This window comes from Dasypus novemcinctus, chromosome 18 (assembly GCF_030445035.2).
Source record: "Dasypus novemcinctus isolate mDasNov1 chromosome 18, mDasNov1.1.hap2, whole genome shotgun sequence".
NCBI lineage: Eukaryota > Metazoa > Chordata > Mammalia > Cingulata > Dasypodidae > Dasypus > Dasypus novemcinctus.
In genome coordinates this window covers 413,666-433,661 of record NC_080690.1, presented here as the reverse complement: position 1 = coordinate 433,661, position 19,996 = coordinate 413,666, and the positions used below count along the sequence as shown (strand labels likewise).

The 19,996-nt window shown below is 47.2% G+C and overlaps 1 protein-coding gene across 1 annotated transcript in view; it reads right to left on the bottom strand.

Annotated features, from left to right (window-relative positions):
* Positions 1–11,079, bottom strand: part of FANCA (FA complementation group A) — a 96,378-nt gene extending 85,299 nt beyond the window's left edge. The window contains exons 1-6 of the mRNA XM_023583088.3: positions 10,560–11,079; positions 9,831–9,940; positions 9,391–9,484; positions 5,517–5,659; positions 5,307–5,402; positions 3,796–3,869 (exon numbers count right to left, since the gene is read on the bottom strand). Coding sequence (XP_023438856.2) covers positions 3,796–3,869; positions 5,307–5,402; positions 5,517–5,659; positions 9,391–9,484; positions 9,831–9,940; positions 10,560–10,794 — 752 coding nt within the window. The 5' untranslated portion in view covers positions 10,795–11,079. The remainder of the gene's footprint in view (positions 1–3,795; positions 3,870–5,306; positions 5,403–5,516; positions 5,660–9,390; positions 9,485–9,830; positions 9,941–10,559) is intronic.
* Between the last annotated feature and the right edge of the window lie 8,917 nt (positions 11,080–19,996).

Sequence of the window (19,996 nt, the reverse complement as noted above, 5' to 3'; positions counted from 1 at the left end):
ACATTTCTACCTCCACAGAAATGAAAAGAACTATAAGAGGATACTGTGAACAACTGTATGCCAATAAATTAGATAACCCAGATGAAATGGTCAAATTCTTAGAAACACACTGACTGTCTACATTGACTCACAAGAAATAGAAGATCTCACCAAGTAAAATGCTAATAAATAGATTGAATCAGTTATCAAAAACCTCCCAACAAACAAAAGCCCAGGACCAGATGGATTCACAGGGGAATTCTATAAAACACTCCAGAGAAGACGTGACTCCAATCTCCTTAATTTCTTCCAAAAACTTGAAGAAGGAATACTCCCTAATTCATTCTATTTCTTTTTTAAGGTTTATTCATCTCTCCCTGCCCTCTCGTTGTTTGCACTTGCTGTGTCTGTTCATCTTCCCTGTTTCTTTGGGAGGCACCAGGAACCAAACCCAGAACCTCTGATGTAGAAGGGAGGCACCTAATTGCTTAAGCTATTTCAGTTCCCTGCTTTATTGAGTCTCTTTGTTATGTTTTTCTTCTTGTACCTCGAGTTATCTTGTTGCGTCAGCTCACCATCCTGCTCGTCCTCTCTTTAGGAAGCACCAGGAATCTCCCTGGTTTTGTTGTGTCTCTCATTATGTTTTCTTCTTGTGTCTCTTGTTGTGTCATCGTGTCAGCTTGCAGCATCTGCGTATCACGTCAGGTCGCTGTCTTCTTTAGGAGACACCGGAAACTGAACCATAGTCCTCCCTTGTGGTAGGCAGGAGCCACATCTGTTCCCCCCTACTTCATTCTCCAAGGTCAATACCACCTCACACCAAGGCCAGATAAAGATACCACAGGGGAAAAAACCCACAAAAAACCTACAGAACAATATCTCTTCTGAATATAGAGGCAAAATCCTCAGCCAAATACTAGCAAACCAAATTCAACACCATAATAAAATAATTACACACATGACCAAGTGGGATTTCTCCCTGTACGCAAGGCTGGTTCAACATAAGAAAATCAATCAATGTAATGCACCACATTAACAGAATGAGGGGAAAACCACATGATCACCTCACTTGATGCAGAAAATATATTTGACAAAATCCAGCACCCCAAAAAACATTTTGAACACTAGGAATAGAAGGAAATTTCCTCAACATGATAAAGAGCATATATAAGAAACCCAGAGCTAACATCCTACTCAATGGTAACAGACTGAAAACTTTCCCTCTAAGATCAGGAACAAGAAAAGGATGCCCACTGTCACCACTGAAATTCAACATCTTTCTGCAGTTCTAGCTAGAGCAATTAGGCAAGAAAAAGAAATAAAAAGCATGGAAAGGAAGAACTAAAACTTGTCCTACTGGCAGATGATATGATTCTATATACAGAAAATCCTGAAAATTTCAAAACAAAACTCTAGATCTAATAAATGAATTCAGCAAAGTGGCAGGGTACAAGATTAACACCCCAAAAATCAGCAGTGTTTCTGTACATAAGCAGATGAAGGAAGGGAAAAAATTCCATTTACAACAGCAACTAAAAGAATCAAGTATCTAGGAATTAATCTAAAAAGGATGTAAAGAACATGTACACAGAAAACTACAAAACACTGTTAACAGAAATTAAAGACCTAAATAAATGGAAGGATATTCCATGTTCATGGATTGGAAAACTAAATGCTATTTTACATCAATCCTACCCAAAGCAATTTATAGATTCAACACAATCCTAGTTAAAAAGCCAACAATCTTCTTTGCAGAAATGGAAAAGCCAATTATCAAATTTACATGGAGGAGTAAGGGGTCCCAAATAGCTAAAGCTGTCTTGAAAAAGAAGAATGAGGTTGGACAACTAGTTAGAAATTAGAAATCAGAACTCATTACAGGTGCCGGAGTTCTGAATGGTGCTGCTGAGAGCCTGTGGCTGCCTGTCCAGCAGATAATGATGACCATCCCCTCTAGGGAGCGGGACTCCTTCAAGTACAGTGACCGGCAGAACGTGGCCAAGAGGCTGGCCCTCCGTGTTAACCTGAGGGCAGGTAAGTTGATAAAAGCTTTGAAAGTCCACCTTAAACAAGAAGACAGAAAAGAAAATGAGAATCAGGGTAAAAGTCAAGCTCCTGCATCCACTTGTGATGAGACCGAGGTGGAGAACAGGAATCAGAAACAAACAGAGAAGAAGACAGTTAGCCGCGTTCCCAAAGCACGAAGGAGGCGCAAGACATTCCATGGCACCCTGACTCCAAGCAGGATCACTCACAGATGAAATAAATCATTCCATGGCATTTCAGAATCAGGAGCAGCAGGAAAACCAGAATGTCAAAACAGTTGTGGAAGTTCCTTGCCAGATGGAAGCCAAGGAGGGAAGAATGCCGTTTCCATGGAAAAAAGTGAAATAAAAGGTAAAGAAGATTCAAAAGTAGCTTCAGGGAAACGGACTTTGGCCCAGTGGTTAGGGCGTCCGTCTACCATATGGGAGGTCCGCGGTTCAAACCCCGGGCCTCCTTGACCCGTGTGGAGCTGGCCATGCACAGTGCTGATGCGCGCAAGGAGTGCCTTGCCACGCAAGGGTGTCCCCCGCGTGGGGGAGCCCCACGCGCAAGGAGTGCGCCCCGTAAGGTGAGCCACCGAGCGCGAAAGGAAGTGCAGCCTGCCCAGGAAAAAACAACAACAAAAAACCCCTGAAAATAAGTGTTGGAGAGATTCTGGAGGAACAGGAACACTCGGTCACTGCTGGTGGCAATGCAAAATGCACAGCCAATGTGGAAAACAGGCTGGTGGTTCCTCAGAAAGCCAAGTCGAGATCCGCCACGTGACCTGGCAACCCATCCCCAGGCAAACACCCAAAGGATATGAAAACAGGGACTTGAGCAGACGCTCAAGGAGGCGTTACTCACAACTGCCAAAATACGTAAGCCATCTAAGTGTCCATCAACCGATGAATAAAACATGGTATACGCATACAACGGAATATTATTCAGCTATAAAACGGAATGAAATTCTGCCCCACGCAGAACACGCATAGCCTTGACATCATGTCGAGTGAAACACAAAGAAGGACACAAAAGAACAAGTACTGCATGAACTCCCTGATTTGAAGTCATTAGAATAAGCAAACTCATACAGTCAGAATCTAGATTATGGTTACCAGAGGCTGGGTGGGGACAGGGAATGGGAAATGAGGCTAAAATGTACGGGGCTCCTATGTGGCATGATGGAAAGGTTTGGCAATGGATGGTGGTGATGGTAGCACAGCGTTGTAAATGTACCTAACAGCATTGAAATGGATATCTGAATATGATTAAAAGGGAAAATGTTAGATTATACACACAGCAACATTAAAAAAAAAAAATCCACAAACTACACAAACAGTATACCCTAGGTTAAACCATGGACTACAGTTAATAACTGTTCTACAATAATTATAAAAATGTGCAATCATCAGTTTGAAGAAATGTTCTACACCAATGCAAGGTGTGTTGGTAGAGTGGCATGTGGGAATCCTATGTTTATGCATGATTGTTCTGTAAACCCGCATCTTTTCTAATAAAAGAAAAAAAAGTATTTGCATGTGTTCTATCAGTATCATTCATATTTACCTGGATATCTCTTTTAAGTTCTTTAAAATATTATCACAAGATTTATCTTATACAAAAAAAGTTACTAAGCTGCATAAGAACTTCAATTACAGCAAATGTTCTCTCTAAATAATAGTTTCTCCAGAAGATTTTTGGCTTTGAAATATAAATAATTCACATTAAACTGCAAAAAATAAATCACAAAAAAATTAAAGGAATACTAAATTATCACTGACACAGTACCTTTCCAGCAGCTCCTGCAGGCTCACAATCTTATGTAAATGAAGATGCCACACGGCTTCAAGCAGCAAAGAATTCTGGAGAAAACAACACTATTAGTCTTTTAAGTGTGAGTCTCCTCTGGGTTCTGAATCCTATGATATATTAAAAATTAGGTTGGAGTAACAAGCACATGCCTAGAACACATATTTTATCTACTAGGGTTTCCAAATTTACCAAGCCTTTATTTGGGAGCTCGCCTCTTAACACCTTCCAAGTCTTTCGTTTCTCCTCCTCCCCTCCTCACCACCACTGCTTACGTGTTTCCTGAGCCAGTCTCGAGGCAAACCCACTTCCAATCCTTTCTCCACACTGCGGCCAACACTGACAGTTCAAAAAACACAATCCGAAATCCTTAAATGCCTCCTTAGTTTCCAGGATAAAGGTCAAACTCTTCAGGCTGGCACTCAAATTCTCCGTGATCTGGGCTCTCTGGTTCTACGCTCTGCCAGATGTGAACTCCCGCAGCTCCGGCACTCACCTCCCCACACACACCCCGCTCAGGTCACTGTAATCTGTGCTGAGGCAGGTGGCTCCCACAGCCCACGTGCCCTCTGCTTTGTCAAGCTAATGCCTACTCTCCCTGCAAATCACAACGCCACTTCCAGCTCCTCCAGGCAGCCTTCCCCAGCTGTCCAGTCTGATACAAACGTCACTCTTCTCTCTGTGTACCTGAGTTATTACAATTCAAGCTGCCCTTTTCCCCAGTGAGACAGTAATCAGCAAGTGGAGGGGCCACACCTTTGATGGACAAATCAAACTCCATGTTTGCCAACTTGTAAAGGAATGAGGTAAAACAAAAAACAATAAATGGTCACCTTGTTTTTTTTCCTTTTTCTATATCCTTGCTGATCTCATTGAGTATTACAAAGTGGTTACTCTGAGTTCTTTCAATTCATCAAAAAATCTGTAGGGGAGCAGATATAGCTCAAGTGGTTGAGTGCCTGCTTCCCATATATGAGGTCCCAGGTTCAAACCCTGGTACTTCCTAAAAACAAAAAACAAACGAAAAAACGAACTCTCATCTGGGAGTAGATGAGCCTTAGTGATTGAATACCTGTTTCTCATGTACAAGGTCCTGGGTACCTTCTTTAAAAAAAAAAAATCTGTAAACCTACTGAATTTGAAACGCTTCAAAAAAAAAGAACAGGTGAATTATTTCTTAATTATATATTTCTATATTTTTCTAATTTACTGTATAGTTCTGTAAAATTATTCATAATAATATACCTAAAAAGGTTGATATATTTTATTCTAATAAATATTTTTGATAATTGGTGAATATTGACAAACATGGCAACTTAGGGTATCTTTCCCATCCACGGTTATTTGCTAAACTTTGTTTCTCCTCACTCTCTGCAATTAGTGAGATGCTTGGTAGAAATCTTAACAAAACCTAGAGAGTCTCATGGCTCCACCCAAATCAAAAGGACATTGCTTGAAAAAACGCTATAGTAATTACAATCTCAAATTACCTGCACTTTCCATAACTCTTGACAGAAGGAAAGACGGCAGAACATACTGTTTGCCAATAAATACTGCACGATCTCTAATAAGGAAGACAGTTTCTTCTGAAAAGAGAGATGAAACCTTTTTTTAAAAAAAAAGGCATATATTTGAAACGATACTAAAATATCCTACATTTCCAAATAGCTTAAAAGCAATGATTTTTGCTGGCGTCTTACTCTCTGCTCTGAGGTCAGCAGTGCGGTGGGAGTGGACGCCCCTGGAACATCACAGAGCTGCTCAATGCCAGAGGCCATCAGCCTCGCCGACAGGATTCCCACGGGGACCCCCAGGCCTGAGGCTTGGTCCCGCAGAGTGGAGCCTTAGAGACAAGAGAGAACCACACTTTATCTTAAAATGTGGTAAAACATACCACAAAAGTTAAAACAGAAGACATGCGGGTTTTTTTTTAAGATATATTTTTATTTATTTCTCTCCCCTTACCACCCCCCAATTGTCTGTTCTCTGTGTCCATTTGCTGCATGTTCTTCTTTGTCCACTTCTGTTGTTGTCAGCAGCACAAAAATCTGTTCTTTTTGTTGCATCGTCTTGTTGTGTCAGCTCTCTGTGTGTGCGGCGCCATTCTTGGGCAGGCTGCACTTTCTTTCGCGCTGGGCGGCTCTCCTTACAGGGCACACTCCTTGTGCGTGGGGCTCTCCTACGCGGGGGACACCCCTGTGTGGCACGGCTCTCCTTGTGCGCATCAGCACTGTGCATGGGCCAGCTCCACATGGGTCAAGGAGGCCTGGGATTTGAACTGCGGACCTCCCATGTGGTAGACAAACACCCTATCCATTGATTGGGCCAAGTCCACTTCCCGACATGCGGTTAAAATGCCTTATTTGGAAAAAAATAAAATAAAATGCCGTATTTCAAGTTGTCACATCACAGAAAATTGGCTCTTGAAGGAGAAAATAGAGGAAAAGACATGACATACAATTAAGACAATTCTATGGCTGAAGAAGCGCACAGCAGAATCCGTGGCAGCACCTGAAGCCCACAGCTGCATTTGGGCATATACATACTTGGGTGTTTTGTGTGACACAAAACAAGAAGAGTTTAGCAAGCATATTCTGACCAAAAACTTTCTTCATCCTTTCCCCAAGGAGGACAGTAAAACGGGAGGCCCAACAGGCTTTTAAAATTAATTCCTGTTTTTTAAAGACTTCAGTGTCAGAGACAGACTTGCTCTCCTAACTTTACGTTGATGTGAGTCTACACCAGGCACCTGGAGGCAGCAGCGAGCTCACAGACGTGCTTAGACCTTACAGTTGCCAGGTGCAGCCACCTGTCTCCCAGCTGCATTCAATAAAGTGAGAAATGCTGCGAAACATGGAAATAAGTAATGCCTACAAGCAAAACATTTTCTACTTTGACTTAAAAAAAAAAAAAGGAACCTGCAGTATGTGCCTTTTATCTTCAAGGCTCCAGAAACACTTAAAAATCACCAAAAGTTATACAGGCCTCAAATTACAGCATTAGACATGACCAAATGTTGTTGTGGTCAAGTGTCAAGAAATAATTTACGGTAAAAAAAAAAAGGTAGAATATGCTGATTCCTAGCCATTTGTTTACAATTTATCTTCACAGAAAAGTTTATGTTTTTACTTAAAGACTTTTATCCTTTTTTTAAACATAAAAACAAGTAAGTGTGGTAGCCAATATCTTCAGCAGGAAAACAATAATTAAGGGTCTACTTATATAATATTCTGTGGTCAAAGTTAAGAGCTTCTTTTTTTTTTTTTTCCTCTCTCCCCTTCCCCCCCCCCCAGTTGTCTGTTCTCTGTGTCCATTTGCTCTGTGTTCTTATTTGCCCGCTTCTGTTGTTGTCAGCGGCACAGGAATCTGTGTTTCTTTTTGTTGCGTCATCTTGCTGCGTCAGCTCTCCATGTGTGCGGCACCATTCCTGGGCAGGCTGCACTTTCTTTTGCACTGGGCAGCTCTCCTTGAGGGGTGCACTTCTTGCACGTGGGGCTCTCCTACGTGGGGGACACCCCTGCGTGGCATGGCACTCCTTGCGCACATCAGCACTGCGCATGGGCCAACTCCACACGGGCCAAGGAGGCCCGGGGTTTGAACCGCGGACCTCCCATGTGGTAGACGGACGCCCTAACCACTGGGCCAAGCCCGCTTCCCAAGAGCTTCTTTAAATAAGTTCTTATGCCTTGATTCAAAATCCACACAGGCGGGAGAGGATGTGGCTCAAACGGCTGAGTGCCTGCTTCCCACATGGGAGGTCCCAGGTTCTGTCCCTGGTGCCTCCTAAAAACAAAAAACAAGCAAATAAATGAAAAAACCAGCTCAGGGGGGAAGCGGCAGTGGCTCAATCAGGTAGGCTCCTGTCTACCATATGGGAGGCAGTGGGTTCCTGTCCCGGGCCCTTGTGAAGGCAGGCTCGCCGGCACACCACAGAGAGCCGCTGGCCCGCAAGTGCCGCAGAGTGCCGACTCAGCAAGGTGACGCAACAAAAAGGGAGACAAGTAAAAACATAGAAGAGCACACAGAGAATGGACACAGAGAGCAGACAACAAGAAAGCCGCAAGGCGGGGGGGATAAAAAAATAAACACCAACACACAGAAGAATGCACAGCGAATGCACACAGAGAGCAGACAGCAAACAAGTGCGGGGAATTAAAAAAAAACCCAACTCAGGAACCAATGTAGCTCAGTGGTTGAACGCCAGCTTCCCACATCTGAGGTCCTGGGTTCAATCCCTGGGCCCCAGTACCTCAAGAACAAATAAACAATCAAAAATCCACACGAGGATATAGGGCTGAGCTTGGTTTCCTGGAATGATGATGCATTATTTGTTAAAATCAGATACAACTGCAGCAATGAAAATCAACATTATTTACCAATGACCTTCAGTAATCAGTTGTCAGGGCAGGCATACTATTTACAGATATTTTAACAGAAATTTAAAACAAATTAATGAATTAATTAATGTCTTTTTCTAAAACAACAGTTCTTACGTAGTAAAAATGTGAAGGATGAAAAAGCATGGTTTTTTCTTGTTCTCCCAGAACATCCCCTATCTCACTCTCTCAGCGGGGGGAGGAAGAGGGGAGAGGGAGCAGGTGAGCACCTGGAAGATTCCTGGTTTCCTGCCTGCTCTCTGCCCACCCAGCACAGCATTTTCATAGCCCCACTGAGTAGGGGCACATCCTGTTGTTGCAAGGACAATGGCTCCTAAAGCTTCTGACCCTCATGCTAACACTTTCCTTTCATGCTTTTTTTTTTTAAATTCAACAAATACTGATTGAGTTTTGACATCTTTGACGATGCTGTCAGGACTGTGCCAGGCTCTGTTAAGAGAAGTTCATTTCTGCCTTTAACTATTTTTTAAGGCAGTTCTATTGAGATAGATTCACATAACACACGGACCCATCCAAAGGGTACAATCAATGGCTTTCAGAATAATCACAGTTGTGCATTCATCACCACAATCAATTTTAGAATATTTCCATTAACCCAAAAAGAAAAAACCCCATAACCTTCAGCAGTCCCTTCTCAATCCCGCTATCCTTCCCCAGCCCTACATAAGCACTAATCTGTCTGTATAAATTTATATTTACATTTTATATAAAAACAATCATAATCAGTACTTTGTGACTGGTTTCTTTCACTTAGCATGTTTTCGTTTAGTTATTATATATATATATTAAGTTATAGGTTTACACAAGTCATGTGAAAAATACAGTATTCCCATATAATTCCTTAACATTGACACTTTGCATTAATGGTAACTTTGCTACACATGATGAAAGAATAATAAAATATTACTGTTAAGAAAAAAAGAAAATATTAGTAACTCTAGCCCATTGTTTAATTTAGGTATATTTTGCTCCCTCAAATACTTTTTAAACAACAGCATCATAACAAGCTAGACTCACATCACAAAAACATGACTTGTAGTACACAACCACAACTCCTAAGTAGAAAACTATTATTTTGGGGGAATTTAAATTTCTACATATTGTAAGCAAATCATGGTCACTTTATATAAAAAGCCCTTCTGTAACTCAACATTAAGAAAATGAAGCTATAACTTACCTACAAATAAAGTGGAAGGATTCAGGCGGGCCTCAGAACTGTCACAATCCATCAGGTTGCTCAGACACAACTTTTTACATGGGGGACCTTCCACCTAGAAGTCAAATCACAAAGAGCTGCGTGTTCTAAATGCAAGCCGTGTGTGCACAAAACACTCTGTGTGTACGTAACGCCTGCCTACTGACATAGTCTCAAATGTTTTGAGGCAGAACATTTAAAAATTAAAACTGAAAATCATTCTTAGATTTATTTTTCAACTTTTTTATCCTCAACAGGATAAAGGCTCCCAATGATTTTTCTCACCTCATTAATGTTTCATGGATGCTTCTTCTAGACACTCGTTAGTCTTACCAAGTGGCATTTTATGGCCATTACACCTTCATAACTGACTCAGAAAACCAAACGTAAATCTGCCTGCAAAGGCCACCAAGTCCTCTTACCTCCAGCAAAAGGTCGCTCAGGTTCTGATGGCTTCTCAGGAGGCGCACCGCTGCCTCCTTTACCTTCTGTTCCTTTTCCGCGTTGTATTTTTGCCTCTTCACCCTTCCCGCTAAGGGGAAAAAAACACATTTTACAAATCACAACACTACTTGAAAATCCCCGTAACGAGACACAGCGGCGCTGCACCCCCGGAGGCAGGGAGGCGTCCGGGCGGTTTTCTCGCCCGAAGTGCACGACCTCAATCTGGTCACGAGAAAACAGACCCACGCTAAGGGCGGCACTTCCAACCCGCCGGGGTCGCCGGGTGAGCGGCGTCGCGGGCTGGAAACCGGCTTCCCGGCCCAGGAAGGGGCAGCGGGCGCGGGGCTGGGGAGCCCGAGCGCAGCCCGTCCCGCGGTGGCCGCGGCGGCGCCGGCGCTGCGTCCCGGGCTCGGCCCCCGCGCCCCGCTCCGCGCCACGCCACGTGGAACGCCCCGCGGGCTCAGCCGCTCTGGGGGCCGCCTTTCCACGCTGCCTATCTGACGTGGGCAGGAATGAGAAGCCCTGGGCTGGGGCGGGCCGGGGGGAGACGAGGGGAAGGCCTGGGGGGCGCCTCGGCTGGGGAGGAATGAGGAGAGAGCCTGGGGGGCGCCTCGGCTGGGGAGGAATGAGGAGAGAGCTCGGGGGGCGCCTCGGCTGGGGAGGAATGAGGGGGCGGGGAAGGCTCGGGGCGCCCCGCGCACACCTACCCAGCAGCTCGGACCAGGTCCTCCGGCGGCCGCCCGGGCCTGGGTCTGGGGCGCCGTTCGGCGCCCACGAGCCCGACATGACCGGAGCTTGCCGTCCCCGCCAAGGCTCGCGGCGCCCGAGCCCGCGCCGCCGTCCCATTGGCTGCCCGCTTCCCGGCCCCACCCCGCCGGAGCGAAGGCCTCGCGGCGCGGCCATCTTGGTAGTGGCCTCCTGTTGGCGTCGCCCGGCGGCCATCTTGGTGATGGCAAAGCTACCCCTCCTGACCTGGGAGCGCGCGTGCGCATTCTGAGAGGGAGCGCTCGGTACGCGCTCCAAGCGGCGTCACGCGCGGGAAAGCCGCGGGTCCTGCGGGGAAGACGCGAAGCGGGGTAGGCCGCCCGTGGCTTGGAACGCGGAGCCTAAATTGGATAAACTAGTGCCCGGGCCCCATTTCCTGAGCTGATGACTCTGTATTGGCGAGTGGCGTCCGCGCCTCATCTCCTGAAGACGCAGCGGTGCTGACGGCGGCCGCGCCGGGGCGCGCGCGGAGGCCAAATGGGGACAAGATTAAAAGCTGGTGAATCTCAGCCAAGTGAAGCGTAGACGAGAATTCATTTCATAGCCTTGGAATATTTTTAACTTTGAAAGTGTTTCAGTTTTTAAAAATTATTTTTAATAAATCATTCCATGTGAATAGAATCTCTAAATCCGTGAAGAGAGCTCTGCGGAGCGTTGTTAGGTGGCGTTCGTCGTTGACTAACTTGTGTGAAAAGAGAAGAAGACAGCTTAGAGGGCGAGCGGTTCCCAAGCGCGGAGACGCAGGCGCAGTGGCGGGTCACACCTGGGCCTGTCTGAGCCGGAGGCTGGAGGCGGCAACGTGGCGGCCTCGCTTTCTCCTTCCGGAAGATGGGACGGCGTTGGCCGTGGAAGGTGTTTCAGCTTACGCGTGGGACCCCAGCCCTCTCTGGCTGAAATTCCACCCGGGTGTGCTGTAGCCCCTCCAGGGTGCAGAGGCTGCTGGACGCACAGGCTGGGGCGACCAGGCAGCAGGCTGAGGAAGATCTCGTGGTCCAGGCAGGACCAGGGCCGGCCGGGGGCCTGGGCTGCAAGTCCCAACACGTGGCCAAATGGACACCTGCCACCTTGTCGTTTGAAAAGCCTCATCACACACACTTGCTGTGAACCGAGATTTGTCAAGGAAAGTCCCGGGTTTGTCCTCAGTGATGAACTCATCTGGAAGAGGAAAAGGCAAGAGAGCGTTTTGGTGCTCTCCTTGGTTCTTATGTCATTAATTTATTTAAACCTTAAAGTGTGAAATATATATTCAGAAATAAAATGAAGCTTCCCTATAATAATGACTTATAAAGCACAATCTGTGAAACACCAGAGCCCCCTGCTTCCAGGCTCCTCCCAACTCCGGCCCTCAGCCCACTTCTGGTAACTGTAGCCTGACTCAGGACATTTATATTGGAAAATGACAGAGCGTGCAGGCCACTGTGGTAGCTGCTGCATATGGCACCATGGCTGTTTAAGTGCAGTGCAGTTAAAATCTAAATTCAGTTCCTCAGGTGTACAGTCACATTCCAGGGGTTCACATGTGCAGTGGCTCCTGATTGAACAGCAAGGGGATAGGCCATTTCCATCGCAGAAAATTCTGTTGGACGGTATAGTTAGGCTCTATTTTTGCCTATATGAATGGAACCATACTGTATGCGTTCTCTTGTGTTTCTGTCTTTCCCTCAGTATTGTATCTGAGATTCACCTATATTGTATGTAGCTATGGTTCATTCATTTTCATGGTTATATAATATTCTACTGCATGAATATAGACTTTTGAAATGTTACGGATTGGGTAGTTTGAGGTTCTAGGCAGTTGAGGCACCTAAGCAAGCCGATGCCTCGAGTTCCCTGCCTGTGCCTCTGAGCTCTTCAGAGGAAGCCCAGCTCTGGGACTTTCACCAGTGTGTGTCACGTCCATTTCAGGAAAAAGCTAAAAGACCAAGTTATCTGAAGGAAATGTGAAGAGAAGGCCAAAGGAGGCAGGTCGGCTGGGGAAGCCAAAGCCCGGGGGTGGCCTGCTCTGTCCCAAGTTCACACAGAATTGGGGCTAAAAAACGGGCTTCCAAATACCGGAAGAAAAACGACTGGTTTGTTTCTTTACAAAGGGGGCGTGTATCTGCTGTGCTTTAGTTCCATGGAGACCGGGGGTCCATGGAGGGCTCAGACAGGTCCAGAGCAGGGAAAGTGATGCTGGGAAGAAAGCTCAGTGGAGGAAGCCTTCCAGGAACCTGGGCTGGAACTTGGCAACCACCATCTGTCACCAAATCTAAGATGCCCAGATTATAAGATGCCCAGTTATTTTATTTACCCCCAAAGGTAGGGAACCTGCCAATTAAATAATGAGATGAGGCTCTCCTCTTATTTGGAATGGAACTAGCACGTTTAAATTTATTTAGATAAATTTTACCATGTACTTTTATGCATAAATGAAAAAAAGTATAAGCAAAATTATTGACAAAGTTCTCCTAAAACTTCTTTTCCTTTGGACTCTGGATCTTCTGATCATGCTTTGGCTTAGTCTTCAGTTCCGTTTCGCATGGTATTGCCCAGTCAGCCATTGAGAGTGTTCGCGATGTGGCATTCCCTAAAAGAGCACTCCACGGGAGCTCCTGAGTTTCTTTCCGAGCAGCTAACCCCACAATGCAAGTTTTCAAGTTTGTACACAGGCCATGACCTCCCTTCTTAAGTGCCGTTGGACCAAACCTGGCTTCAGTGTTGCTAAACGTGAGGGAAAAGCACACCCAAAGGATGTGGAGAAATAGGAACACTCCTACACTGTTGGTGGGGATGTAGAGTGGTGCAGCCTCTGTGGAGAACAGTTGGGCGGTTCCTCAGGAAGCTAAATACAGAACTGCCCTATGATCCAGCAATCCACTACTAGGAATGTATTCAGAAGAACTGAAAGCAGGGACGCACACTGATGTCTGCACACTGATGTTCTTAGTGGCATTATTCACACTTACTAAAAGACAGAAACAACCCACATGTCCATCAACCAATGAATGGATAAACAAAATGTGGTCCATACATACGATGGAATAGTACGCAGCTGTAAGAAGAAATGAAGTTGGGAGGCATATGACAATATAGATGAACCTTGAGGACATTATGTTGAGTGAAATAAGCCAGACACAAGATGACAAATATTGTACCATCTAATACGAACTAAATAGGATAACTAAACTCATGGAGTAAAAATCTAGAGTATAGATTTCTAGGAAATAGAATGATGGTTGAGAATTCTGTAGAATTGTTAATGAAGTTCATTGTAAATGTTTTGAAATGGACAGTGTATTAGCCAAGGGGGTGCTGATGCAAAGTACCAGAACTGTAGGCTTTTATAAAGTGTATTTATTTGGAGTAGAAGCTTACAGTTACCAGGCCTTACAGAGTTGAACTCAAGGTACTATAAGAGGTACCTCCTCACCCAAAGTCTATAGCCACGTGTTGAAGCAAGATGGCAAGTGATATCTGTGAGGGTTCAGCGTTCCTTCTTTCTCTTTAGGCTCCGTGGTCCCAGCTTCTTCTGATCTCAGCTGTAGGCTGGCATAAGGCTTGTCTCTCTCCCTGGGGCTCTCTTCACAAGGTCACCTGAGGCAATCGGGCTCATCTCTTCCCAGGACCTCTGCCATCTCTGACGAGCTCTCACTCTGCTGTGTCTCAGTGTGAATGCCCACCCACCAAGGGGGCGGGGACAGGCCCTACTGACATGGCCGAATCAAAGCTCTAATCTTAATTTAATGAAGGATGTCATGCCCAGAAGAACAACCGGTTTACAAACATAATATCTCTTTTTGGAATTCATAAATAGTATCAAGCTACCACAGATGGGGGTGATGGTAACACATTATAGTGAGTACATTTAACTCCGCTCATTTATAAGCGTGTCTGGGGCTGAAAGGGGTAGTCTAGGGATGTAAATGTCAATAGAAGGCTAGAAGATAATCTAGAGCAGGGTTCTTAACCAGGGATCCACAAAGGGGTCTGTGGAAAGAATTCACGGGGTCCATGAGCTTGAATTGAAAATTCAAAGAAACGCTATTCTTGTGGGGACGTGTTGGTGCAGGTGTGTTATAGATATTAAATGCTACAGTATAGTGCGGACTTAGTAGGGGTCCATGGTTTTCACCTGACTCATAAAGGGGTCCATGGATCAAAAAAGTTTAAGAGCCCCTGATCTAGGGACTATGTAGCAGTGAAAGTGGTGGATGAAGATTGCGGCTAATAGTACAAATACAAGAATATTTATGAACTAGAACAAACGTGCAAAACTATTACAAGGTGTTAGGAATGGGGTGATGCATGAGAAAAATACAACTAATCTAACTTATAGAATATAGTTGACAGTAATATTGTAATACTTTTGCATCAGTGGCAAAGAAGGTACTATATCAATGCTAAGGTCAACAGTAGGAGGATATAAGGGGGTGTGGTATTTTTCTTTCTGGAGTAATGAAAACATTCTAGAATTTTTTTTTACAGAATTAAATAGCTCATTTATTAATTTACAAATCATCATGAAACCAGCCGCTTTCCCCTCACCTGCAGAGTGCGCCCTGTAGAAAAGGGGCCGGGTTAATATACAAGTTTCCGCCACATCCAGCGAGCGCGCTCGGCCCATGTGGCGGCGTGATTCGTAACATTCTAGAATTGACTGAGGCAGTGAGAACACAACTGTGATGAAATGGAGAGCCCCTGAGTGTCCACTTTGGGTGGACCCTGTGGTGGATGATAGACTGAGGTTAACCGTACAAGTATGAGAACATTCTTTCATGAACTATAACAAACATACAGTACTAATACATGGAGTTAATAATAGGGGAGCTTATGGGAAAAATGCTCCAAACGTGAGCTATGGACTATAGTTAGCAGTAATGTTTCAGTGGCATTCTTTCATCATTTAGAACAAATTTCTACGACAATGCAAGGTGTTGGTGGCAGGGTGATGTATGGGAATCTGTATGTTATTCCTGATTATTCTGTAAAGCTCACAACTTCTCTAATAAAATAAAAGGCACATCTGAACTCTGTGAGACATGGTTCGTGCCAGACCCTGTTTAGACCAGGGCTTCTTAACCTTTTTGTTCCCTGGACCCCTTTGCCAGTCAGGTGAAAACCACGGACCCCTCACTAAGTCCACGCTATCCGGTATTATTTAATAACTACAGCACACCTGCACCAACACGTCCCCACAAGACTAATGTTTTTCTGAATTTCAGTTCAAGCTCACAGGCCCCTCCCTTGTGAAGAAGCCCTGGTTTAGACATTGCTGTGGATTCTTCCTCTCCCACAGAAGTCTGAAAAGAGCTTGCGCAGAGTCCAGAATCTGAGACCCCCCAGTGAGCTTGAGCCAGCCTGCTGGAGGTCAGGAGGCCACCTGAAGGAGAACCCTGCCCTGGCCAGCAGCCTCCCCGCCGCCAGAACACAGGAACACGCGTGTCGCAAGCCGCTGCCACCACGGCCCCACAAGCAGCCCCACCAGCTGACTGTCAACGTGGAAGCACGACAGCTGAGCCTGTGCAGAGCGGGCCCACCGACAGCGAGCTCCAGTGGGTTTTGGTTAGGACTTGAATGGTTTGTTACAGGGCGACAGGTGTCTTTAAGGACACTCAGCTATTCAGCCGCACAGACTGGAAAAGAACCCAATTTCTTAACTGTCACACAAGCACGGAGCCAGAAACCCAGCCTTGTGGAGCTAAAACCCTAGAATGGATGGGGAGGAAGGGCTCTACAGTTTTCCACTCCAAGTGATTTCTCCCTTAGCTACTCTTTCCCCCTTCACCTCTGCCCTCCCACACAAAGGCGTGGTGGGGAGAAAGAGCCCTGGGCAGGTGGGTTTCCTCCAGCTCCTTCCTGACCCCGCCTTCCCCCTGCCCCGACACCTGCTCAGTCCCTGGATTTGCCCCTTTCTGACCCTTCCCTTCAGTAGGAGGGGAGGCTGCCCTTATCCACGAGATTCTCTGCATGGAAATGAAAAGAAGGCAGAGAGGAATTGCTCCCTGCCACTGCCCCAGGTCCTAGCAAGCACTTGGGACAAGGGCGAGAATCTTAGCGCCTGCACCGCTGGCCCAGCCCCAGGAGGTGGGTCTGGGAGGAGACACTGAGCGCCCCAAGCCATGGAAGAGGGGCCGCTAGGCTTTCCACTCCTCAGCTCTCTCCTCAGGGGCCTCTGAAACCCCCAAAGCGCTTGGCTGAGCGGGTGGCTGGGCCTGCCCCACTTGCCTTCCTTTGCTGGACTCGAACTCGGCTCCCTGTGGTTGTCAGCCTTCCATGGCGGGCGATGGTCCCCTGCAGTGTGTGGCTCGAGTCACGTTTAGGACACAAAGCTGTTCCCTGTGACTGGACATGCACAGAAAGGGACCTTGGCTTCACGAGAAGGGAAGGGACAGGGACGTGGGTTCAGAGCTGTTGAAGCCCTTTAGGGTTTCCCTGACGGCCACTGAGTGTGACGGCGGATAACGGGGTGTGGGCCCGCGCCAGAACACACCCCCTCCTGCCCACGACGGGGCCTCGGCAAGCCTCGATGGACAGGCGCCCAGAGAGCCCTGCTGGAAGCCGGGCCTGTTGGGATTCCATTCCAACGCCGCCCACCCCAGGCTGTGCCCCGACACCTCCCAAAACACCGCCACGGAGGTTATTGGAGGGGAGGGTTTACCGAGGTGTGGGGAACACGGTTTCCACTTGGCCATGAGCCGCCCTGAGGAAAGTCTGTCTCTTAATTCTCCCAAGCTGTAGACAGGGATGGGCCCTGACTATTTTAATTGTTTTAATTTGCAATAAAATCAGACTTATCTTCTAACGCTTGCCAAATTCCAAAGCATAGTTGCAACAGATACACATTCTTTAAAATCATAAAGCAAATTTCTCCAAGCAAGTGAAATGACAAAAGAGCTTTACCAAAACCACCAGGATGTGACGGCAGGAGGCACCAGCGGTCAGGAGGGGCCAGCACGCAGGGACACAAGCAGACCCAGCGCCCCGGAGCTGTGACACTGACGGCCGGGGCTGGTGGGCTCCAGGCGGGTGTTAAGGCTTGGTGCTGCTCTGCAGAGCTTGAGGTTGGCAGGTAGAAGAGCTCCAGACGCCAAAGCATGTCTTTGGGTTGCAGGAAAAGTTGGCCAAGGGTGTTTTTGTGGCGGGGTGTGATGAGTCTCAGCCTAAGACCCTCACCTGCTAGGAACCCAGACTGCTCAGGAGGGAAAACAAGCCAAGTACACCTCTGTGCCTCAGTTTCCCCACTTGTAAAGCCAGCCTGACGGATGCCGAGTTTCCTGGGAAAGATTAGTTCTGATGTCTGCACACTGACAGGCACCCGCATGCGTGAGCAGAGCGCCCACTGACCCGGGCGGAGGGCCGCGTGAGCCCCTCCCCTTCACCCAAAGCGCTCGCTCCACAGCTCTGGGTGGGGCTGACACGCAGGCCATGTCCCGCAGCTCCAGGGAGGGCATCTGGTCTTGGTTCTCGTGGCCCGAGTGCTCCACCTGCCCTTCTGGGAAGAAACCTCCGCACAGGACGATGGAGTGGATTCCCCGTCCCACAACCGCATTCAGAAGCTGCGTCGTTCCAGATCCTGGAGGACAGCTAAGAAAAGGCAGGCGTGGGGAAGGAGGGCCCCTGGGTGCCAGCAGCCACGGGAGAATCCTTCCTTGCACGCCACACACACGCTCACAAGCGCCACAGGTATTTCAGCCGAGCCCTCCCCTTTCCCTCCCAGCCAAGTTCTTCATCAGTGGCCGCAGGAAGAGGCAGAGCTGAGGCCTTGGCGCGCAGTGACAGGAAAACGCTGTGCTCCCGGACAGCTGTCCAGGGGCTAGAAGAGGGGGGCAGCTCGAAAAGGGCTGCGAGCACGGGGTCTTGTCCGACCACGGCTTCCGAACCGAGCCTCTGCCTTCCTCCTGGGGAGCAGCTGCCCCATGCCAGGCTCTGGTGGGGGAGGCCCAAAGGCTTAAGCCAAGAGACAGAAGCCAGCGAGCCCCAACGGAAGGGAGCAGGTTGGCAGAAGACGACGCTCCGCAAGCACTCCGGCCTGTGTGTCACGTGCGGGGCCTGGGGACGCTGCTGTCATCAAGAGGTCCCCCCTTCCTAAGCGGGAGGACGTCCCTGCTCCCTGCGCTGACTGCTCGCGCTGCCCCCACGACTTAGGAGCAGCGCCCAGAGAAGACACGGAATCTCCTTTACTCCAGCCCATTACAAGTGTGGTAACACATGCTTCAACAAATAAAGTACAGAAAGGCAGGTTTGCCCAAAATTCCACCCAGAGACAACCGCCAAGGGCAGTTCACTTTCTTTCAGGCTTTCTCCTTTGCAAAGACTTTTTTAAACTACTGCCCTATAATTTGTGTTTTCACGCACAATGATACATGGGTATCTTTGGCAATGGAAATAGAACATTCTCTTAAAATCTTTTTTAATAGCCTCATGGTGTCGTATGGACATTCTTTATGTTCTTTAGCCAACTGCCTATTGTGGAACATATAAGAAATAACCCCTTTTATGTTCCTTTTGGAAGCAACACCCTTCTAAAATGTGTGTACATCTTTGAGGCGTTTGGACGTGTCTTTATCGCCTTAGGATATATTCCAAGCAGTAAAATTGCTGGTGAAAACTACACATCCACGAGTGTCTGCTGCCCGTGCCCTCTGCCATGGAGAACCTTTACCTGGTGGACGTTCGGACACTTCTGAGGTCTGGGATTCCCAGCTTCTGGGCCTGTGGCATGTGGTCCAGATGTTCTCCCAAACAGACAAAGCCTCACTTGGTCTTTCTTTAATGCATCGACATTTCTACTAGATTTGAACACAAAGTTTTATTGCAATGCTCTTGCCCTTTCATGCCATGCCCAGACGGCTGCTGGCTTTGTTAAGGATACCCAATGACACTGACCGCAAAGGCGAGCGGCCACGCCACCGCTTCGTGAGTCGCCTTCAGCGCTTTCCAAAGAACTTTCTGGCGCTCAGCTGCAGGTGCATGGCAGGGCTGCCCGTCCACCTCCCCTCCCCTCCAGCGTGGTGAAGAGGCAGAGTCCCCTGCTGACCAGCGGTGGGCTCTAGCACAGTGTTGCTCATTGAGGTCTGGGGCCACTTGTTACCGCAGCATAACCCTGTGCGCCCTGATGGATACAATTGTCTTTCTTCGTACACTTGTGGTGGTTTTATCAGCCATTTGTTTTTCTAAACCATCTTAAATCTATTTCTCTTTGATAAATGTTTTCCTTATTCCTTCTTCAACTTTTCCATTTTCTCCTCAAGCTAGGTCATTACCCCAGAGAAAATTCTATGATTTTTACCCCCTCCTTAGTCCTCCAGACTGAAGTCTTTGCTTCATGATACCTGGAGGCCTTGCGCCACTCCAAGGCTCTCTTTTCCAAGCTCTCCCCAGTCCTCATAACCTGTCACAA